The following is a 22732-nucleotide window of genomic DNA, read 5'->3' as shown; positions in this document are numbered from 1 at the left end:
AATGTGGAATCTGTGCTTTGTAGTTCTTCATTCTAAAGTGCATAGAATTGATAAGAAAGGCAGTTGTGTTTCTTTCAGGAGTTGTGATATTGAGCAGCCTATTTAGGGTGGCCTTCCCTAACTTACGGCTTTTAAATGAACTGCAACTACAATTCCCAGAATTCTTAGCCAGCAATTCTAAGAAGGAGGGCAAGACAATGACGAAGGCTGGATCAGGATCAGTTACATTGAAAGTAAAGCTTGGTGTTTTGTTTCTTACCTGTCTTTCTGCTCTGTACAGAAGCAGTACTGGCATTTTATGTATGAAGTTGGAGCAATAATGGAATAAGAGATCTTGAATTAGTATCCTTTCTCTGAGCCAAGACCGTGCCATTCCCGCACTTCTATAGAAGGCACCCTCTCAGCCATTTGCGGCTTCCTTTTGCAAACCACACAGCAACACCAGGATGCAGATAGAGGGAAGGTTTAACAGTGATGGGCTCAGTTGAATAAAACACTCGTCTGTTCTTGAAAAGGGGGGATGCTGAGAAAATTTGGGGACAGTATTGCTAGCACATCTCCACATTCACTTAGAGATGCATACAGTGTGAGAACTGTGTTGCACTGTGGTTTAGAGTAGTGAGCTTTCTGAGAGAAAGAAGCTCTGATCTCCCCAATGAACCTAAAATGCCTCTTCCCAAGTTCTCCTAACTCCGGGAGTGAAGAGTCTGTAACAAAGGCATGATAGCTGTCCCACTTACAAAAGCCTTGCAGCAGTTACTGAGATAAATACGCACTGAATCGTTTTAAAAGGCCTTATAAATATTAAGTGGCAGCGCACCAGCATTGGCAGTTATGGAAGCGAAGCCCCAGGGATGGAGACCTCTCTGTCTGCTGCAGAGGCTGCGCTTGGGGGTTCCTTGAGAGAGGCAGTGGAGGCGAGGGGCAGGGCTGCACTGTGTTCCTAATCATAGATTGGCACTGCAGCTGCTGGAAAGACAGGCCCCCTTTTGAAAGAAATGGATGTTATCCACAGCAACAGCTCTTACTAGATTTGCACCCTTTCTGCCCAGATGCACCAAATGGATGCCAGCCACTGATTTCCTGTGCAGCTTGGCCTTTTACCCCAGAGGACCTCTCAGACCTCCGTATAGGTAGAGCAGCCCCAGCTATGCTTTGCGCATGGAAGATAGATTGTCCACTCAGGTATTGTGAGCAGGCTTCTGTGGAGAATGCTGCTAAGTGAAGGTGTACGTAGGTGCCGTCCTTCACCTGCCTTGGTGCTCTTGCTTTTGCAGAGACTTCAGAAGAAGAAGACGCTCCGTCATTTGCACCCTCCAGCTCCATTGATGGCAACAACACGGACTCGGAGTTTGAGAAAGGCCTGAAACACAAAGGGAAGAACCAGGAGCCCCTCAAAGCCATCACACCCGTGAAGGATGAGTACGAGTTTGATGAGGACGATGAGCAGGACAGAGTCCCCCCTGTTGACGATAAGCATCTGCTGAAGAAGGATTACAGGAAAGAGACTAAAGCAAATAATTTCATTTCCATTCCCAAGATGGAAGTTAAAACCTACACTAAAAACAGCACAATCGCACCAAAGAAAATAGCTCATCGCATCCTTTCCGATACATCTGACGAAGAAGATGGTGCCCTGGCGGTGGGAGGGGGGGAGAAGTTGCGAATGACCACTCACCCCAGCCCGGCAAGCAACAAGGCTCGAGAACCTCCCAGTGCCAAACAACAGAAAGAGAAAAACAAGGTGAAGAAGAAACGCAAGAAGGAGGCCAAAGGCAAAGAAGTTCGGTTTGGCAAAAAAAATGACAAGTTTTGTTCCTCCGAATCTGAAAGTGAAAACCTGGAGAGCGAGGAGGATGACCGAGACTCTGTACAAAGTCCTACCTGTGTAAAGGACTCCAGGCTGGTGCTGAAGGAGTCCTCCCTGTTTAATTCCCTCTCGGCTTCCTCCGCCTCCTCCCATGGCAGTCTGGCCTCCCAAAAGCATAACTCAGCCCTTACAGATCAGCACTCCAAGCATTGGCGGACCGACAATTGGAAAACAGTTTCTTCTCCGGCCTGGTCAGACGTCAGCTCCTTATCCGATTCCACAAGGACCAGGTTGACCAGCGAGTCAGATTACACTTCCGAAGACTCGAGCCTAGAATCCTTGAAACCTGTGAGGAAGAAACAGGAGCCCAAGAAGCGAGCTCAGCATGGGGCGGTGGTGGTGGTGGTGGATAAGAAGAATTCATTCCATGGCAACGTTGATGGAGCTATTCCAAAGCTGGACAAGGAGGGGAAGGTTGTAAAAAAGCATAAAACGAAACATAAACACAAAAACAAGGAGAGAGGTCAGTGTCCTGCCAGCCAAGACATTAAAATAATCAAAGCTTTTTCTTTTGATTATGAGGACTCTAAGCAGAAATCCGAAAAGGCTTTGATGATAGGGACTGAAAGTCCTGTTGAAAATAAGCTCAAAGCACTAAAGCATGAGAGGGAGCACTTCAAGAAAGAGGACAAATTTCTGAAAACTAAATCTGAAGAGAAGGAGTGGTTGATTAAAGAGGAAGCTGGGAAAAATTCTAAAGAGGAGAAATCCTTGAAAAAAGTGAAGGAGGCAAGTAAAGACATCAGCAAACCGTTCAGGGAAGAAAAGACCAGCAGACTGGAGAGGGAGAAGCCCACAAAGGAGAAATCTCCCAAAGAGGAGAAGCCTCGAACGCACAAGGAGGAGAGGAAGAAGAAGTCCAAGGACAAGCAGTTCAAAGCCGAGAGGAAAAACGAACCAAAGGAAGAAAAACCAAGCAGAATTGAGAAGGAAAGGCCAATGAAAGAAGAGAAAGAAAAATGCAAAAAAGACAAAAGTTACAGAGAAGAAGCAACATTTGAAGAATTTAGTAATAAAAACCAATTTTTGGAAAATGAAGATACAAAATTTAGCCTTTCGGATGACCAGCAAGATCGATGGTTTTCAGATTTGTCATCTGATTCCTCTTTTGATTTCAAAGGAGAGGATAGCTGGGATTCACCGGGGACGGACTACAGAGAAATAAAAAATGACAGTGTGGCAAAATTAATAATTGAAACAGTAAAGGAGGAAATAAAAGACAAGAAACGTGAAAGTAAAACAAAAGACAAAAGAGACTACAGTGAAAAGCGTAATGAAAAAGACACATTTCTTAAAAAGAAAGAAAGAGAATACGCTGAGAGGAATTCTGAGAAGAAGAAGGATCAAACTGAGAAGCATAAAAATATTCCCAATTATCTGCCTGAAAAGAAAAGAAAGGATTCTGCTGAAAGTTTTAAAGAGAGAAAAGAAAAGGACAGCAGTGAAATTAGAGAAAGAAGGGAATTGTCTGATAGCTCTAAAGAGAGAAAAGAGGTTAAAATTAAGCAAGAAGACTCCTACAGGGATGAGTTTAAAGACTACGGCTGTGAAGCATTTTTCAAAGAAAAACCTGATCCAGAATTCAGCGGGAAAAATATTGAAACCTGGGAAAGGCATCACTCTGGAAAGGAGAAAAAGGATGCACCAGAGAAGGACAAGAAAGAAAAATCAAAAACAGAGAAGTACAAAGAAAAATCAAAAATGGACGACAAAGAGAGAAATGAGAAGACACCATCTGAAAAAAGCCAAAAGGACAAAGAACTGGACAAAAGTTTTAAAGAGAAAAAGGACCCAAAGGAGAAATACAGAGATGCGCACAGCAAAGAGAAAGAGAGGAAGAGTTCCTTAGATCAGGTGAAAGACAAGAAAGAGAAGATCTGTTCTGGAGATCGGGAGGACTTTCACGAGAAAAAGGATGAGAAAAAGGGGAGGGAGAGGAGCTGGTATAACATCCTTGACATTTTCACTGATGAAAGTGAGGACGAAAAGGACGACTACCCTCTGACTGGGTTCAAACTGGGGGACGGCCTGGCCAGCGAAATGCACCGGCTGGATGGTCTGCAAGACCAAGAGGACAGTGTGGTGGCTGAGAGGGACCTTTATGTCTCTGACAAGCATCGGAAATATTCTTCTGACCGGCAGCCCCATTCTGTGGAGAAACCGAAAGATAAAGAATCCAAAGAGAGGAGAAAGGAGAAAGGGCTGTCGGAGGGAGGGAAGGAGAGAAAAGACAAAAGCTCCCTCGAGAAACACAAGGAGAAGAAAGAGAAAGACCGAAAAGAGCGAATCTCGGTCGACTCTGGCCAGGAAAGGAAGACTAAACAGAAACTCCCTGAAAAGGCAGAAAAGAAACACGTGGGCGATGAAAAGACTAAAAGTAAACACAAGGAAAAGCTGGACAGGGAATACACCAAGGAGAAGCGTTCTTCTAAGAGTGGAGAGGCAGAGAAGAGCTTGTTGGAGAAACTGGAGGAAGAAGCCCTCAACGAATACCGGGACGACTCCAACGACAAGATCAGCGAGATCTCCTCGGATAGCTTCACCGATCGAGCCCAAGATCCCATGCTCGGTGGTCTCTTCGAGACCTCCAGTCTTTCCCTTGCAGACACCTCTGAGGAGAAATACAAGGAGTCATTGCCTCTGCCTTGCCTGGCAGAGAAGCTCAAGGAGAAGGAGAGGCACCGGCACTCTTCCTCTTCATCAAAAAAGAGTCATGAAAAAGAGAAAGCAAAGAAAGAGAAAGCAGAGAAAAAAGATAAAACAGATGAGCTGAAAGACTCTAGTAGCAGGAAGGAGGCCACTCAGTATGAAAAAGATTTTGCCCTGGATGGGGAAGGTTTTGGCATTGCCTACAGCACAAAAGTCGAGGCTGAAGAAGAAGTGGACAAAAACATTGAGTACCTGTTTTCTGAAAAAAAGGACAAGAATGAATCCGAAAGAGAACTTCCTAAGAAAATTGAAAAAGAAAAAACTTGCAGCTCCAACATGTTTGGTACAGCCAAAGAGAAGAAAAAGAGAGACCGGCACAAAGAGAAGTGGAAAGACGAAAGAGAGAAGCACAGAGAAAAACACCCAGATGGACTGTTTAAGCACCATAAGGAGGAGCAGAAGTTTGCCAAAGACAAAGAAGCCTCTCAAGGGATCAGTCTCAAAGACAAATCTAAGGAAGAGCCCTCCAAGCTGAATGATCTCAAAGCAAAGGAAAGACTGAAAGAAAATCAAGAAAAGGAAAAAGCTGACTGTCTTAAGCTGAGCAATGGAAATGATAAAATTGTCTTATCCAAAGAGGGCAGTAAAAAAGACATCCGGCCCCGGGAAAAACTTTTGGGAGATGGGGACCTGATGATGACCAGCTTTGAGAGGATGCTGAGCCAAAAAGATATTGAGATTGAAGAGCGCCACAAAAGGCACAAAGAGAGAATGAAACAGATGGAAAAGATGAGGCATAGATCCGGAGATCCCAAATTAAAAGACAAAGTTAAAGCCAACGAGGAAATGCGCAAGAAGAGTCTGGATTTGACTACCAAGAAACCACTAGCTCTTGACTCCCAGTTAAAAGACAAAAAACTCAAGGACCTCGGCCCAGTGGCTCCCATAGCATCTCCCGAGATCAAGACCCAGCCTGCTGTGGGGGTGGATTCCAAGGACTGGATATCTGGCCCCCAACTAAAGGAGATCTTACCTGCTTCTCCGAGGCCAGATCAGCACAGGCCGACGGGTGTTCCCACACCAGCCTCAGTTGTTTCATGCCCAAGCTATGAAGAGGTGATGCAGACACCACGGACTCCATCTTGCAGCAATGAAGATTACACAGATCTGATGTTTGACTGTGCTGATTCTCAGCATTCTCTCCCCATCTCTACTATGTCCATGAATGCTTGTTCTCCGTCTTTCTTTGACAGATACTCAAATCCTTCAAGTGGATTTTCTGAGAATCCAAGTCAGACCCCAACAAAACTCATCCCCTCCACAAATCTCCATCGGTCGATCTCTGTGGACATTAGAAGGGCACCAGAAGAAGAATTCAGTGTTGGAGATAAATTTTTTAGACAGCAGAGTGTCCCAGCCACAGCTAGTTACGATTCTCCAGTGCAGCATTTGATGGAAGAGAAGCTGCCTCTTCCTTCTGTTCCTACTGAAAAGTTCCCATGTTTATCTCCAGAATATTATTCACCAGACTATGGAGTCCCATCACCCAAAGTAGAGGCGCTGCATTGCACATCAGGAACTGTTAGCAACATTGTCCAGTCCCCCGAAAGTGTATTTTCTGGATTGCAAGCCAAGTCCTCCCCTTCTCACAGAGATGAGCTGCTCGCCCCTTCTGTGGAAAGCGCTCTCCCTCCCGATCTTGAGATGCCTTTGGATGCTACAGAGGACCAACAGGCAACGGCTGCCATCATGCCCCCAGAGACCAGCTTCTTGCCCCCAATTGAGGAGAACGAGTTTGACTCTGGCATACCAGAGCAGAGCAGCGCAGAGTGGGAGCTCACACCAAAGAGACATCCTCCGGTGCCACCCAGTTTAATTGGCAACCCTCCTGAACATCCTGTGAGCTGGTCGGTGGGATCCGAGCTGCTTCTTAAGTCGCCCCAGCATTGCCCCGATTCCCCAAAGCCTTTCTGCTCTTTAGAGACCACGCACCCCACTGCACCGGTACCCTTCATTTCTGCAGAGACACTCTATCCCAGCTCCCCTACCTCGTACCTCCTTCCGGTGATTGAGCCAAGGCTCGAGAAAGCAAAAGAAGATGTGGAAGAAACAATTCCACCCGAAATAGTGTCCGCAGAGCCACAAGGTCCCTGTGTGGATCCCCCGGCCAGGTTGGACGCCTTTTTCAGTAGCTGCAAGACTGTCCCAGAAGAAGCATCGGATGGGGCTTTGCCGCCAGCAGAGGCCCAAGCGGAAGGGGCGGATACTGTTGAAAAGAATTGTTTAGACAGTAGCAGCATCACTCCTGTAAACCCAGAGGAACAAATTGCGTGGCCGGATCCATTCACAAATTCAGAAGATGACTTGGACCTGGGCCTGTTCTCTCTGCCAGAGTTGCCGCTCCAAGCGAAAGAAGTTCCAGAGGTGGAAATGGTGGAGGCAGGCGAAGAAAGCCCCCCTGTGCCTTCTGAAGCCCTCACCGCGGCTCTTCTGGACGTTGAGGTTTCTTTGGGGTCTGCAAAGGACCAGGAGGATCTGAGTCTGAATCCACAAAGTGTCCTGCCTGGGGAGTCTGATGTGCAAAGGGATGAGAAGAAGCCAGAGGAGGCTTCTGCCAAAGCAGGGCTGGATATTTGCAGCCCCCCAGAGCAGAAGTCTGGAGCAGAACCAGAGGCCTCCCAGAGTGTTCAGGATGCAGCATCAGCAGATCTCGTGCAGTTGGAGCCTAAGGAGGTGGAGGCCAGCGGGGAGGAACTCTCCTCAGTTGTTCTGGCGTCCAGCGATGCTTCTCAAGGCTGTTTCAGCCAAGCAGACAGGACTGAGAGCACGGAAGCTCAAGAGGCCTCCAGGGGCACCAGCCAGGTTGCTTCTTCTCAGGCAGAGGTGCCCCAAGTGAATGTCCAGTTGGAAGCTGCAGAATCAGTCCCCAAACCGATTCTCGAAACCCCAAAGGCTCCCAAAATAGAAGAGATCCCACAGCGGATCACCAGAAACCGAGCCCAAATGCTGGCCAATCAAAACAAGCAGAACGCTGCTGCTGCTGCTGCTGCTGCTGCTGCTGCTGCTGCTGCTGCTGCTTCCGAGAAGGAGTTTCCGCCTGCTTCGGCTCCTTCCACGAGGGCGAAGGGGCGTGTGGCCGAAGAGGAAGACGCCCAGGCGCAGCACCCCCGGAAGCGGCGGTTCCAGCGTTCCAGCCAGCAGATCCAGCAGCAGATCAACACCACCACCCAGCAGACCCGGGAGATGATCCAGCAGACTTTGGCCGCCATTGTCGACACTATCAAGCTGGATGACATTGAGCCGTACCACAGTGACCGGTCCAACCCTTACTTTGAGTACCTGCAGATCCGGAAGAAGATTGAGGAGAAGCGGAAAATCCTTTGCTACATCACGCCGCAAGCGCCCCAGTGCTACGCTGAGTACGTCACCTACACCGGCTCCTATTTGCTGGATGGAAAGCCTTTGAGCAAGCTGCACATTCCCGTGGTGAGTAGCTCTCTGCCGGTTTTCCTTTCCTGCCTTTCTAAGCTTTGCCAGGGTGGCAGCAGCAGCTGTCACTTTTCCTGCTGGCCAGGGGCACCTCAGTGCACCTCCCAGACTGAGGGCAGCCTTGTGGAAGCATTTCCAGCCAGGTGCTCTGGCGAGCAAGGCGCCCGTTTTCTTGTGCCTCCGTTATTATTTTGTCCTGATCGCATCAAGGCCTCGCTGGCCTGAGTCCAGTGAGGAGACGGGCTGCTTGCAACTGTCTGAAAGTCTCCAGAGGGACAGGGAGATACTGAACTAGCTAGCAATGGTGACTTTGAAGAACTGTACCTGGAAATTAAATTACGGTAAACTGAGAATAGAAATTCTAAACCCACATTGGACAAATTGCCAGAAATAATAGCAAGCCCAGCTGTCGTCAGATGGAGCTTGTTGTGGCTTTGTGTCAGTGTGACAGCGGGAAAGCCATTTATACAAACAGCCCTCTGTGAAGAGTTGAGCAGCGTCTTCAGTTGGCTTCCATTATTCTCGGCATGTCCTACATCATGAGAACCTGCCAGGTCGGGAGGCACTAAATTTGAATCTTTTTTACCTTGGCCTTTACCGATGTTGCAAGCGAGAGAGAAGGCCAGGAGGAGGTTCGGAGTAGAACTGACAAGAACATTTGCAATCGGGAAAGGCAGCTCTTCCACCCGTTTCCTGTCCCTTCAGCATGGGGCCCAGGGACTCCTGCTGAACAGCCTCCAAAGGTGTAGGAAGGCCTCCCTGGCCCCCTTCGTGGACCTTGAAATGGGGAAAGTCACTCCTACTTTTGGGTGGTGGCTGAATGGAAATGGCTGCTCCGTTGGCCTGGCTTTTTCACCTACAGCAGGGATGTGCAGGACGAGGGAGTGAGCAGTGGCCTTGGGGGCAGGCTGGGGAAGGAAAGGTTGGGCAGTTCAAAAAGGTCCCAGTTTGGGGGGGAGGGCTGCTCGAAGATGTTGCTGGGAAGGCAGGGTTCAGAGGTGAGGCATGTGAATTAGGAGCAGCCTGTTGGGGAATTGTCTCCGAGGTAAGGAGACAACCCCAGTGGTTGCGCTGCGCCCTGCAGCATAAGTAGGCAGGCGTTGGGCTTGCCTGGGAGGGAGGCTGAGCGAGCAGCGTCTCCCTCCCTCCCTGGGCTCTGCTTTGTGCAGAGGCAGCCTCTGGCTGGGTCTGCCCGCTGGACCAGGTGAAGGAACGCTGGCCAGACCCCCACCCGGCAACCCTTCCTGTCTCTCTGCCTTTCAGATCGCCCCTCCCCCGTCCTTGGCTGAGCCCCTGAAGGAGCTGTTCAAGCAGCAGGAAGCTGTCCGGGGCAAGCTGCGACTCCAGCACAGCATCGAGCGGGTAACTGCGACCGACCGCTTGGGATTCGTGGCTGGCCTGGTGGGGTCGGGGTCTCTCTCTCTCTCTCTCTCTCTCCCTCTGTGGCCCCTGGTAATGCTGTCCTCCTTTCCCCAGGAGAAGCTGATCGTGTCGTGTGAACAGGAGATTTTGAGAGTTCATTGCCGGGCAGCCAGGACGATAGCGAATCAAGCCGTGCCCTTCAGCGCCTGCACGATGCTTTTGGACTCAGAAGTGTACAACATGCCTCTCGAAAACCAGGTTGGGCTCCATCCACCAGGGTGCTTTTCCTTGGGGGAGACTGGAAGGTGATGAGGCCAGAGGCGGATAAGATGCTTTTGCCACTGCAGCGATTCTTACTTTTCCCCTTATGCGCTGGGCGTGTGCCAGCCCACTCTGCGCTCTTTTTACGGCTTTGGGAGGAATGATGAGGCTTCCCAAGGGCCGCTTAAGGGTGAGAGGAGAAAGCAGCTGCTGCAACATCCCCTTCACTGGGACCACCAAATTCCCCTTTGGTCCTTCTTCACAGCATCTTGGCTGATTACCTTGCTTCGGAAGGAAATCCACCTCAGACTGTATCCAAACGGTGCAGAGCCAGGCTCTACCTCAGACTGCAGGTCTCCCTGCCCCCCCCCGCCCCCCATCCCGCAGCTCCGTGCCAGGAAAGGTTGGGGATTTAGGGATGAGTCAGACGGAGGGAGCCTGGCCCAGGCCTGCTTTGCTGCTGCGGCTGCACAGAACAAGGAGAGCAGCACCTCCTGCTGGCCAGTCGCTTTGAAGCAGCTCTTCCTGCTGGCTGTAAAGTTGTCATTTCAGTGGGCAGCTGAGTGGTGCATTGCAGGCATCAGTCTCTAAGCACAAAGCTGGGTAGGGGGAACTAATTAGTTATCCTTAATATTCATCCTGGGCCTGGTTCAGCACATACCCAAAGAATTTGTGTTATTTACTACCACAGAGAAAATGCTGAAGTCCGGGCTCACTCAGGAAGGTTGCAGGGAGGGCCCTTGGAGCAGGATGCTCATAGCCCAGAGTCCCCTTACTTGCCTATTTGAGACTCTTCGGTAGGAAAGTGTGTGTGTGTGAGAGAGAGAGAGAGTGAGAACTAATTTTTAAGTCTTTCTTTCTGCCGCTTACCTTCATCCTTTGTCTCTCAGGGAGATGAAAACAAATCTGTCAGAGATCGTTTCAATGCTCGCCAGTTTATCTCATGGTTGCAGGATGTGGATGACAAATATGACCGAATGAAGGTGAGCAGGGAAGCCAGTAGGTGTCAGTGGTGACTCGGCTGTGTCTTAAGCCCGCTCTGTGGTGGGAGAGAACGGCTCGTGGTGCACCTGCTGCATTCCTCAGGTCTGCTCCTGAACTGATGATGAGACTCTTAATTGCTTCCCCCACCCTCCTCTTCCTTCTCCTCCTCTTCAAAATATTTCCATCATTCAGCTGTGTGCCTGATTCTCAGAAGAGATTCCTCTGGCCCAGCCGTTTCTGTGATGTGATGTTTTAAAATTAACATTCTGTGAAAATCGGAACCAGCTTTTCTAGCTCTCAGGAAAGATTCATCTCCGTTAGCCAATCTGTAGCCCTGGCAGGGAGGCGCTTTTCTGCCCGTGGCTCCGAGCAGGCAGTCCCCTGGCCAACAGCACATGCACTGACTTGATATTGTTCCATTCCACAAGTTGCTTTTCTTAAAATATGCAGAGGGAAAACTAGGTGGTAAATGACGGGGAACATTCACATTTCTGATGATTAAAAAAAATGCAAATATCTCCATTTCTTAGGAACGCATGTTGATCTCAGCCCAGGATTGCCTAATCCCCTTGTGTATCTAGAGCTTTGTAAGAGACCTTTATCAACAATGCAGCATTCATCCATTCGTTGGGGGGAAAAAACTTACATGGCCACCTATGATAATCCTAGGTGGATCAAGCAGCCTTTGATAAAGCTCTATAAATATAAACACACAGAACCCCACAAAAGCCATCACGTGACCCAGAATGCTGCAGCCATCCTAAATACATGCCAGTTGCCAAGCACCCAAATCCTGATCACGTGACTGGGGATACTGCAACAGTTGTAAATTTGAGGGCAGGTGGTGAGTCACTTTTTCTCAGCACTGTCGTAATTTCTAATGATGGCTAAATGAATGGTGATAAGTCAAGGACTACCTGTATGTTTACAGCCATCTGCTTTTCTCTAAAAATAAAAGTTGAAGAAGCTCATTTGCGTGACAAACAATAGCAAATACTCCAAAAGCTAACAAAAATTAAAAGCAGTGTTGATGGCCCAAGAAGTCCTTTAAATGTCACAGCGCAACCTTCTCTTGAACGGCCCTCCCAGCAGGAAATCCTTCTAATCTCTAGGCTAAACATTTTGAGCTGTTGGTTTAGGCATCCACTGAAAAAACAGGCAACGTTTTTTGTTCCTGGCCTCCATGACATGTGACTCCGAATTAATCTTTCCCAAGCGAGCCAGCCCCATCCCAATCAAGACTGAGCTTCTCCATGAGATGTCTGAAAAACAAAGTAGAAGCTGGAGGAGGGTGTCCCATTGGGGCTTTCCCCATAACTGCCTGTTGACTCCCCTTTGGGGGGAGGACCCTGAAGGTACAAAGGGGGGAGTTTCTAGGCATCCGGGGCCTTCATGCACTCAGTGCGCTCTCCTCTTTTCTGATCCAGACGTGCCTGCTGATGCGCCAGCAACACGAAGCCGCAGCCTTGAACGCAGTGCAGCGCATGGAGTGGCAGCTGAAAGTGCAGGAGCTGGACCCTGCCGGGCACAAGTCGCTCTGCGTGAACGAGGTGCCCTCCTTCTACGTGCCCATGGTGGACGTGAACGATGACTTTGTGCTCTTGCCAGCATGACAGGACCGTGCCTGCGGACATTTTCACTGCAAACTGGCATGGGTGGGTGCCCACCCCCTAACTCACCCACCCAACTCCCCTCTCCAGGATGGGTGTAGGTGTTCACACACATGCGCACACAGACACACACACAGACACAACCGCTTGCTGATGAATCCCTAGTCAGACGAGGAGGAAGCAGAACATCTGTGACAAAACCATAAGTGGCACTTTCTTCACGGAGCCCCAGGCGCCCCGACTGTAGGAGCAGAGGAAGGGGAGGCGCAGCTCCTTCCCCACCACTCTCTCTGGCAGGAGCAGCCTGCAGACGGCAGGTTCAGGACTGGTGGAAGGAAGAGAGACTCAGTGGGGGCCGGAAGACTGCCAGGGCACCCTTTCCAATGGGGGAGCTGCAGCTGCCGCCAAGATTTGAGGTCGCCGCAGCTTTCGGCGCACTCACAGTTTCTGCCATTTGGAGCGCTTTGATTCTTCCATTAGCCTGTGGGTGGATCATCCCTCCGAGACCCTGCAGGGCTAGACTGGGGGGGGGCTGTGGGGAGGTGGGGATAGAAGAGACAGGCAGTCCCTTTGGTTCTTGTTGCAGCCGGGCATCAGGAAGACACCAAGCTGCACTCTGGAGGTGGTGCAGGGAGTCGCCCCCCTGGACCAGCAGCATGGGGCACCTTTCAAGCGAGCCAGCCTGGGGTGGGAGACACCTCACCATGGAAATCAGAGACGTAAGTGGCGCAGAGCGAGGACTGTGCAATTCTGTTTTGAAGTGGAGTAAAATCCATGTGGTTTATATATATATATATATATAAATATATATATATAAATATATATTTTCCTTTAATCTTGGGCATTTTGTTTCTCTTTCTGAGACCATAACTTGAAAAAAGAAAAAGATAAAACACTACAAGAGCCAATACTCATATAAAAAGAAATTGTATCCCTTAAAAGCTGTACAGTTTTATATACATTAACAATGTACTTTTTGCTGCCTTCTAGATAATTTATTTTGCAACACATTACTGCACAGTTGTAAATAACTTATGTACTGTAACATCACTTTCAGTCATGTGTAAAGAAATAAATTAATTAATTAAAATTATCTTTGTATGTATAGTTCCCCCAAGGCAGCATCCCTCCCTTCTCCTCTCTGACCCAGGGGCCTGCCGGCTCCTTCTGCCCCGTGCAGCAGGCAGGCAGGCTGGCTGGCCCTCCCTCCCTCCCTCCCTGAGCTGTGCCCTGGGCTTCTCTGGGCAAGGCTTGATATCTCACCACAGACTGATCTCGAAAGAGCCTCGTGCTCCCCTTTGGAGCCTGAGGAACTGGTGGCTGCTCTTGGCACGTGTGGGCAGAAACTGACCTTTCGTGGGGCAGGACCTCAGGGCAGGCGGGTGCAAGAGAGGCCAGGATGGTCAAGCCGCTTGCAGTAGGGAAGGTGTCTGCAAGACCAGCCAGGAGAGCCTTGGGGTTTCTGGCTCAACTTGGCCCCGGTTCCAAATTGTGGATTGTCGAGTAGAATTTTGTAACCAGGAAGTTCAGGGCAGTGCATGCTTGGCTCAGCCCTCCTCTGAAGAGTTCTCTGCTTGTGGATGGAGGGAGCAAGGCTTGCTTTTGAGTGTCCCTGGGACAGGTAAGGAGGTGGCTGGGTGACAAGGGAGCCTCCTGTTTCCCAAAGCTTTTGCCAAGAGTATTTTTCTGGTTGTGGTCCAGGCAGGCTCAGTTCTGTGATTGCTTTCTCACGTAACGCTTATCAAAATCTTTCGGGACTGGCTGCTTCCAGATCTGGACTGTGCATTGACAGCCCTGAGTCTTGGGGAATTGCTGGCTAGCAAAGACTGGAGGACTCCCACCCACCCCCAACGCGGAAGTTAATTTATGAAGGCAAACGTGGACCTGTCACTCTGATGCTTAAGGGAGGTTTATTCGTGAACCTCCCTTGTTTTAGCAACATGCGTACGGATTCAGAATGAGTGGCTGGCACAGTTGCATTCTTGTGCTAGCAAAGGGGGTCTTCCCTGGTCCAACATTTGGAATATGGACAGTTGTCGTGAGAAAATTGAGGAGCAGAGACTGAGAGAGAGTGGTAAGGCAAGGGCTGGGGCTCCTGCCCACCCCCCAGAAGCTGGCTGAAGGGAGTCCTGGGCCTAGCTCCTCTTCCTGAGAGGCGGCTGCTTTGACAGGCCAGGCTGTGTGGAGACTCGTGTGGAGGCGTCCTTTCCCCCTCCCTCCCCAAGCTTTCAGCCAGCAAAGCCCTTCTCCGATGCAGGCTGCAAAAGACTTGCACGTCAGTTGGCAATTTGCCACGAGAGCCAGGACACGCGGGTAATTGCTGGAAAGGGCACAAGGTGCGCCGTTTCCCCAGGGCCTGCTCAGCTGGCCTCCCCTCAAGGCTGAGCTGCCAGGAGGGTGGGTCTTTCCAGCCTGTTCCGGCCCACCTGCTGCACGAGTGCATCTCTCGTGTCTGGCCTGGATTGCTGGCTGACAGGTTCGTGCCTATGAAACTCCACCAAGTGCATGTGGGGGAGGGGGGAGGACACCTAAGAAGCCTTTGGTTCTTAGCATCCGGTGCCGGGAAAAGTTTCTTTTGGAACGCAGAGGAAACAGAGGGAAGCCTCCCCTGCCTAAAATGTAGTGCTTCTTCATCAGTGGGCGACAGCAGAGCCTTCATGGATTGGGCTTTGGGTTTCAGAGGGGGGGGGCGGTTTCCACCACCTCTGCACATGGACGGAGCCAAATTCTGCTTGAAAATGTGGTTCTCCCACTTTGTTCAACCAGAGAAGTGTGAACGCTCCCCACCAGCAAAGTATTGTTGAGTGGGGTCGGCAGCACTTGAAGGTGCTTGTCTTGGCCACCTCCAGCATCTGCTGGTGGCTGATGAGCTCCCTGTGCGGCTTCTGCAGGAACCGGCCTTTGTGGAAGGATCCCTCCGGAAGCCTTTTCCCATCATGCTGCACGGGACATTTGCAAAGCTTTCATCAATTATGGGGAAACTTGTGGTTTAGCTACTTCCCGCTACTCAGCACCTATCCTCGTGTTCCACCTCTGAAGCTACAGGGATCCGGTTGTCTCTCTCTTTTCTTCTTGATACCGATGGGAATCCCCTCTCCACCCACCCCCAGATCCATCCTTTAAAGCCTGAATCATAGCAGGAGCATAATAGCCCTGTGTGATACCGTGCAGTCTGTTGATTTGGACACCAGTGTAAATAGCCCTTCTTGTTAAATCGCTTCTACCAGACAATTGTATATATACATGTAAATAACTCTCACAGGTCAATCCACACATCCTTTTATTTGTACTCGTGCAACTTGCATAGAATGTGGAGTTAAACAGCAGCAGGGTGCATTGTTTGTAATGTAATCATGTATTTTTTTATTTTTTATTTTTTACCAATGTAGTTGGTGTACATATAGTTTGTCAGTGCTGGTGCTGCCGAGGGCACCATAAAACTGCCCTTTAGCTGTACAACTTCCTGCAGAAAGAGGTGAAGTAAATACAGGTGTTATTTTCTACAGTTGCATGTACAGAGAGAAGTGCAGAGATGCTGTTGTCCTTCAAGAGATAATGTTCATAAATAAATTTTTTTTTAAAAAAAGAACAAGTGTGCTATGGGGTTTTTGATTCTCCGCTGCTTCTCAAGGCCTTTCCGAAGGGGCTCTCCTCCTCCGTCTCGTTTCACCCTGTGGGCCTTGGACATTCCCGAGCAGACTTTTCCTGCAGCAGCCTTTCGACAGAGAGGAGGCTGAAAGAGCAAAGACAGACATACCTCCAAGGTTTAATGCATCTTCCACCGTAGGCCAGCTCCAGATCTTGCGAAGCGAGGCGGATGTTGGCTATTATCAGACTGAAGAGAAATAGAAAGTTACGCGTTGGTGTGTGCCCTACATGGCAGGAAATTGGATAGTATGTCTGGCAGTTCTTTTTCCAATTAACACAGCTGGTTCAAGGCAACCCTCAGTGTATCCAACAAAGTGAACCAAAGCCCATGGAAGCTGCTGCCTCTGCACCTTCTCCAACTAACACTCAAGTCAGATGGTTCCTGATACTTTCCTTCCAGACACGAATCTGGCTTTCTTCCTAACACTTCGCAGCAAAAGCTCATCTTGGCTCTGAAACTGGGGCAACCAGGGCTTTCTGCAGGCTCTCAAAATTTGATAAAATCTTCACACAAAATACCCTTTCACATTTTTTCCTCCTTTCCAGCCCCAAATTATTTTTCCAGATCAACCCTGGAGTCTCCCAACTTCTTTTGGTCACTTCTATTATCAGAGGCATCGAAGGAGGAGCCAAGGTTGAGATCCAACCTGCCTAAATCACTGGATTTCTGTCCTTTCCCCCAAATTGTTCAGCCCAGCGCGCCTGAAAGCCTACATGTGTTTCCAATAGTAGCTTGGTGTGTCCGTGTCCCCTATATTTTTAAATACCGAGAGAGGTGCACATTGCAGCTCATCTCCTTTTTCTAAACTTCTAATCCGGAAGGCTGAGAGGTCACACACCACCGTGGGGGGAAGCTGCTGTCCCGACCGGCAGAGTTGCATTACCAAGATTGTGATCTGGGGGTCACGCAATCCACTTTTCAGAGGGTCCGTGAAAGACCACGTAGACATTTGTGCAGCCTGTTAGCCTGGCTGCTTCGAAACCGTGACTTCCTTCGTTGCTTGGCGAGTTGCGCTGACACACTGCTGCTCTCCCTGGATAAACTGTTGCACGCAGAAGCCGTGAAGTGTGCAGATGTATTTTTTAGAAAATTAGAGAACAGGGAAATGAAATAAAAGGTTGGCATGATGTCACATGATTGTTTTCCAAAGGAGCAGTCCAACAAAACTGTCCCCTCCCCCACGCCAGTATTTTTGCACAACTTGCTCAAACGAAACCGGGGAAAGGAAAGCGGCCACTTGTCGCAAGAGGCGAAGACAAACAGAGCAGCCTTGGGGAGAGGTGGAGAACAGCCTGGGGGGGGGGGGAGTCGGGCAGGGAAGTTGCTCAACTGGACCGAGCAGGTTTTGCTCCGCTCGCCAGCTGCTCCCTGCCCGGGAAAGGCCCGGCCCCTCGGCAGCCCATCCCGGCACAAGCAGGCGGCCTACCCACCCACCCCCAGCGGCTAGCCGGGCAAATCGAAGGAGCAGCTCCCCGCTTCGGACCTGCAGCCTCCCCTCGCCTCCCGTCCACGGCGGGGCCCATCTGGAGCGGCCGGCCGTGCGTGGCTGCGCCCAGAGGGGCGATCGACCCGGCCTCCCGCACCTCAGGGTTCAAGCCTCTGAGCAAGCGCAGAGCGCCCTCGCCACACCGCTGCCTTCGCGGGGCTCCCCTTGGCCCCGGCCTTGGCTCGCTCGGCTCCGGGGAAAGGCGCGGTCGGGCAGCCTCTTCCCCGACGGCCCGCCCCGTCGCGCCCCGCCCGCCCCCCGGCCCGCAGAAAGGCCGCGCGCCGCCGGTCGGCCGTCTCTGGTGCCGGGAGCGCATGGACTTCGAGGGGGGGCAGCTGCGCCAGGTGGGCGGCTTCGGGCGGCGGTCGCGCTTCCTGGCGGCCGCCTCGGGGCTGCCCAACGCGGGGCTGGCGCTGGGGCTGGCCGCGGGGCTGCTCCTGGCCGCCGTCCCGCCGCACCGCTGCCGCCCGGACCCCGCGCTGCTCCCCGCCGCCCTGCGCAACGCCAGCAGCCCGGAGCTGCGCAACGCCTCGGCGCCGCCGGGCAGCCGCTGCCTACTCTACCGCTATCCGCGGCCCGGAGGCGGCTCCGGCCCGCCCAACGGCACCGGACCCTGCACCCGCGGCTGGCAGTACGTGCTGCCCGCGGCCGGGCTCCGCTCCACGCTGGTCACACAGGTGGGTCTGCCGCGCGGAGGACCCGCCGCCCTGTGGCTCCCTTCGCCGGGCCGGGCCGACGGGGCGAACCCCCGGCAGCTCCAGGCAGGCGGACCCTCGGCCGGCCTGGCTCGTCTCCGGCGGTGATCTGCGGGAGAGCGGGGGGGGGAGGAGCCCCGGCTGGGCTGCTGCCTCCCTGCTGACGGCCGCTTCCCCCGCAGTGGGACCTGGTGTGCGCCAAGCAGTGGCAGGTGCCGCTGGAACAGACCACCCACCTCCTGGGATGGCTGATGGGCTACGCGGCCCTCGGGGCGTCCTGCGACAGGTAAGGCGGCTCCACTTCTCCAGGTGGCCTCTGGGCCGTTTGATCTTCTGGTCGGCCCCACTATGAGGACTGGCCGCTTGGCCATCTGCCATCACTGGGAAAGCAAAGGCTACAGTGCAGGCGTTGGCTTCTGTGGGTCTCCATGTGGCAGAGGCGGCTGCTGGCACCTATCTGGGAGGGGCTACTTTCCAAGAAGAACCTCTTGTTTTCATCCCCACTTAATAAGATGATTCACAGGGCCCCTGTAGCTCAGCAATACCGCCCGAGTCCCGTGTTTGCTTAAAAGCAAATTATTTCCGCCTGTTTTAGCCAACATTCTTGAGGTGAGGGACACTTGGCGGAAGGGGAAGCTCGCTCATTCTACTGAAATTCTAGCCTGTAGTTGTGACCCTGGACCTCTGATGGCCGCTATGAGTCCGGAGGGGGCCACCTACAGGCCTGAATGCAGACAAACCCCTGCAGCAAGTCTTGCAAGGTGCCTTCAGGAGCTGCAGAGCGGCTGGTCTTCACAAAGAGCTGCCAATTGGATAAGAAGAACTTCTTTGGGATGACTTTGGCCGAGCTGTCCTCCTGCAGCCTGGCTCTAAAATGGACTTTGTGAAACCTGGCATTTGGGGGCACCCTCGGGCTCCCTGGGCTCTGGCCGTTCTGACGAGTGGGAGTTTGACAGCCATCAGGCTGGCCTCCAGCAACCACTGGGCAGTAATTTGCGTTGCTGTTTCAAACAAAGGCCAAGCAAGTTGCAGCCCTGAATTTTGCTCCCTTGTGATCTGGGATGGGAGCTCTTTCAGTGCAGTCAGGTGGGGGCCTCTTCTCCCCCCCCCAATTCTGTGCTCCCTCTCTCCTCCAGATTTGGCCGTCGGACCATCTTCGTTCTTTCCTTGGTGCTGTCCGTCCCGCTGGGCTTCGGCGTGGCGCTGGCAGTGGATTACCTTATGCTGGTTGTGCTGCGGATGCTCTTTGGGGCCGTGCTGGCGGGGGGCTTCCTCTCCCTCTACGTGGCACGTGAGTCATTTCTTGCCCGCTGGCTGTACTGCCCTCCAGGACAGGCCCCACCAGGTCCTCCTTGCTTTAGCCCATCTGCCCAGGCCAAAAGCACCTTTGCCCCCAATGGACTCTCCGGCCTTGGAACAAGGGGGCTTCAGCCAATGCCTCCACGAGAAGGACAAACCTTGGTTTGGGGCTTCCCTGGTGAGGAGCTGCTGCCCTGAAATGCAACTTCCTGGTGATCTGAGTGGCTTCCGTGGGGGTTGGTGGAGGCCCCGCTTCTCCTGGGCACGTTTGGGAAGCAGGTGGCCCTCCGATGTTGCTGGGCTACTTCATGGCCTCCCTCCCTGTTGGTTGCTGAAGCCGGAAGCTCAGATGCCCCCAGTGAGACTCGATGCATTTCATCTCGGCCAAAGTAGCCCCACCAACTGGGCTCTTCTCCGCCTTTCCCACTCATGCGCTCCCTCTGCTTCTCCTTAGGCCTGGAGTTGTGTGATCCCCCCCACCGCCTGACGGTCACGATGAGCGCCAGCTTCTTCTGGGTTGCTGGGCAGCTGATCCTGCCAGGCCTGGCCGTGGCCGTTGCAGAGTGGCGGCTGCTCCAGGGGGCCATCACATTGGGGCTGGCTCTGCTGACTGCTTGCTGGTGGTGAGTGGTGTCTAGCTCTGGATGCTGAGAGGGTCTGTCTCCCCCATTGTCCCCCCTATGGGGCATTCACTCCTTCCTTCCTTGCTGCCTCCCCTCCTTTAGTGGATGCGCATAGAGGACTCACTTCTCTGACAAAGATAGGAGCCCCAAACGCCGGACCCTCCAGTCCCGATTTCTCCCTCCCCAGGTCTCCCTCTCTTTTTCCCGAGTCGGCCCGGTGGCTCTTGGCCACACAGCAGCTGCAGAGAGGCAAGCGGGCCCTGCTGGACCTGGCCAGGGGCAACGGAGTCTGGCTGGAAAATGACTCCACCACAGGGGAGCCCTTCTCGGCAGGTGGGTCTGCCACTAGGCCTTGCAGGCACCTTCCGATGCTGCTGGTTGCAGCTGGGTGGGGGCTACCTGGATCCACAGAGTGGGAGCCCCTGAGTGGAGTCCATCAGAGGTGGGGGGTGGGGAAGCTCCCCTCGCTCACCAGAGGCCCTCTTGATTCTGCCTGGGGCCTCAGCTGACTGGCCAGCCAGGCTGCCTCCCCATTGGGCCTGGGATCCAGTTCTGCTTTTGTGCCCAGAGACGGACAGCCGGGCAGGAGGCGTCCGTAGAGCAGAATACCACAGCGTCTGCCGGATCTTCAGCACACGAGTGGTATGGAAGAACAGCCTCATTCTCGGCTTCACTGCGTAAGTGCTCCTGGGCGGGGGCAAGCGAGGGTCTGGGCAGAGCATCCTCCTCTTCCTCCCCCCTCTTCCTCACAAGCTGCACCAGGGACCCCCGTGTGACACCTCCCTCCCGTTGGCTGTCAGACATCCTGTGGACTTAGCTTCCTTCCCCACCAGGTTCATTGGGAGCGGCATCCGCCACTGTTTCGCCCGCAACTTGGCTCCGTACGCGCCCCACTTTTACTTCCCCTATTTTCTGCTGGCGGGGAGCGAAGCGGTGGCCATCCTCTTCCTCTGCCTGACTGTGGATCACTTTGGCCGCCGGGCACTCCTCCTCTTCGGCACCATCCTCACTGGGGTTTCCTCCCTGCTGCTCCTGGCCCTGATGCAGTGTAAGGAGACCCAGCTGCTGGGGGGCAAGTAGGAGAGGAACCGATCCTGCTCAAGGGTCCTGAGTCTTGCGTTGCTGGGCCCCTGCGAGGGGCTTCCCTCTTCCCAGATCTGGACTTGTCCAGATTGAGTCACTTGGCTGGCTTGCTTGAGTCGCCCACTGAGGTTTGTGTTGCTGGAGATTTGCCTGCTAAGGGGAGGCTCAGCAGGAGGATGTTCAGCCAGCCTCTCAACCGGCCCCCTTCGCTCCCCTAGATTTGATGGCCTGGCTTGTCTTGGCGCTCTCCATCCTGGGCATTCTGGCATCTCAAGCTGTTGCTACCCTCAGCATCTTCTTTGCCAGCGAGGTGCTGCCCACCGTGGTCAGGTGAGGAGGCATCAGGTGTCCCCGTGTTGGCAGACGGGCAGGGCTGGAGCCTGGCATTCAGCTTCGAGTGAGGTCAGAGCCTTGCCCAAAGGCCACCCTGGGCCAACTCCCAGCTGGCTTTCCCAATGAGCCCAGCAGGCGGGGCAGCATCTATGGGCTGACAAGGCTCTGCTCCTGGGCGGGACCCCTTGCGCTTGTGCCAGGAACGGACAAGGCTGGGATCGGCCCCAAGCTGCCTTCGCTCAGGTGGTTTGTGCCGGTTCAGGGATCCAGGTGGAAAGCCAGGGGCTCTGCCCAGGGGCCAGGAGGGACTGGTTGCTGGCAGGGTGGCAGAGCTGGGGCTGAGGAGGAAATGGCCCCCAGGGACAGGGGCCTTGCTGCTCCCCAATGGGGCTGTTTTGCTTTGCAGAGGGGCTGGGCTGGGCCTCATCCTGGCTGCACACACACTGGGCCAGGCGGTCACCCCGATCATGGACATCCAGCACAGCCGGGGGTTCTTCTTGCACCACGTGGTGTTTGCCTCCTTCGCCATCCTCTCGGTGCTCAGTGTGATGCTCCTCCCGGAGACCAGCCACAGGCCGCTGCCAGACTCCATGCAGGAGGGGGAGAGCCTGCACCGGCCGCCGCTCTTCCACCCCACCTGCCGTCACTGCCGCCACCAGGACCAGCTGCCACTGCTCTCCACCCACGGGGGGAGCAGCCCCTACGACCCCGAGAGCTATGCCCACCTGGTCACGGCCACCAAGAAGATGCTGGGCAGCCATGGGGGGGGCGCTGGTGCTGGGGGGCAAGGCAGCTCACTGACCCCAGGGACCTAAGGGCATGGCAGCACCCAGAGGAGAGGGCCCCCGGGCCCCACAGAGGGAACATTTTCAGCCCCAGGGTCCTCCGGGGACAGGAGGAACTGGGCAGCCTCTGGCCCTCTTTTCTTGGGGAAAGAGTGGTTTGGGATCACAGGGCCCCCCTTTGTGGATATGCAATAAACCACATGCTGCCTTTGTAGTTCATTTTTCCTAGAGAGTTTTATTGTCAGCTCCCCCCTCGCCAAATCCTGCCCTCTCCCACCCCCCAGACCTCCAAGCTCTCATTCTCCTGGCTGCAGCCACATGAGGAGCTCTGCAGCATTGGACTGGGGTGGGGGAACACAGCCGGGTTTACCCACAGCCCACCGGAAGCCACTTTTCAGGGCAGGCCTGATCAGTTCTATGGGGGGGGGCTGTTGCTCTAGATAGCGCCCTGGGAGTGGGGCATCACCATTTGCCTCCTGCAAGGTTGCCAGTTCTTGCTTCTCCCCACTGGCTCTTTGGATCCCAGGCAGGCTGAGGTTTTCTCACCCAGCTGC

The 22732-nt window shown here is 53.2% G+C and overlaps 2 protein-coding genes and 1 long non-coding RNA gene across 11 annotated transcripts in view; 2 read left to right on the top strand and 1 right to left on the bottom strand.

Annotated features, from left to right (window-relative positions):
* The window catches only part of ANKRD11 (ankyrin repeat domain 11), a 209225-nt gene extending 195910 nt beyond the window's left edge, over positions 1-13315 (top strand). For both annotated transcript variants that reach the window (XM_039330997.1, XM_039330996.1), the window contains 5 exons: positions 1278-8005; positions 9272-9370; positions 9485-9628; positions 10522-10614; positions 12043-13315. In XM_039330997.1, coding sequence (XP_039186931.1) covers positions 1278-8005; positions 9272-9370; positions 9485-9628; positions 10522-10614; positions 12043-12228 — 7250 coding nt within the window. In that variant the 3' untranslated portion in view covers positions 12229-13315. The remainder of the gene's footprint in view (positions 1-1277; positions 8006-9271; positions 9371-9484; positions 9629-10521; positions 10615-12042) is intronic.
* Positions 13316-15488: 2173 nt separating this feature from the next.
* On the bottom strand, positions 15489-19174 carry LOC120302499. 3 transcript variants are annotated; one of them, XR_005555150.1, is made up of 3 exons: positions 18292-19174; positions 16758-16916; positions 15489-16060 (listed from the first exon to the last, which is right to left on the bottom strand). It is a non-coding gene; the product is annotated as an uncharacterized LOC120302499 (long non-coding RNA). The 3 variants fall into 3 exon arrangements; XR_005555151.1 differs by lacking the exon at positions 18292-19174 and adding an exon at positions 17458-17578; XR_005555149.1 differs by lacking the exon at positions 18292-19174 and adding an exon at positions 17358-17497.
* Positions 17641-22682, top strand: SLC22A31 (solute carrier family 22 member 31). Of its 6 annotated transcripts, none has more exons than XM_039331007.1 (9): positions 17641-18037; positions 18238-18341; positions 19192-19346; positions 19809-19977; positions 20165-20310; positions 20546-20654; positions 20811-21025; positions 21279-21390; positions 21754-22682. In XM_039331007.1, the coding sequence occupies exons 1-9, from the start codon at positions 17675-17677 to the stop codon at positions 22391-22393; spliced, it is 2013 nt and encodes a 670-aa protein (XP_039186941.1). In that variant the 5' UTR covers positions 17641-17674; the 3' UTR covers positions 22394-22682. The 6 variants fall into 6 exon arrangements, with proteins under 6 accessions (XP_039186941.1, XP_039186940.1, XP_039186944.1 ...); XM_039331006.1 differs by having other exon boundaries at positions 20483-20654; XM_039331010.1 differs by having other exon boundaries at positions 21800-22356.
* The last annotated feature ends 50 nt before the right edge of the window (positions 22683-22732 follow it).

Source organism: Crotalus tigris, unplaced genomic scaffold (genome assembly GCF_016545835.1).
Source record: "Crotalus tigris isolate CLP2741 ecotype Arizona unplaced genomic scaffold, ASM1654583v1 scf7180000024433.1590703, whole genome shotgun sequence".
Taxonomy (NCBI): Eukaryota; Metazoa; Chordata; class Lepidosauria; order Squamata; family Viperidae; genus Crotalus; species Crotalus tigris.
The sequence above is the reverse complement of the archived record's forward strand: the minus strand, read 5'-3'. Positions and strand labels throughout refer to the sequence as shown.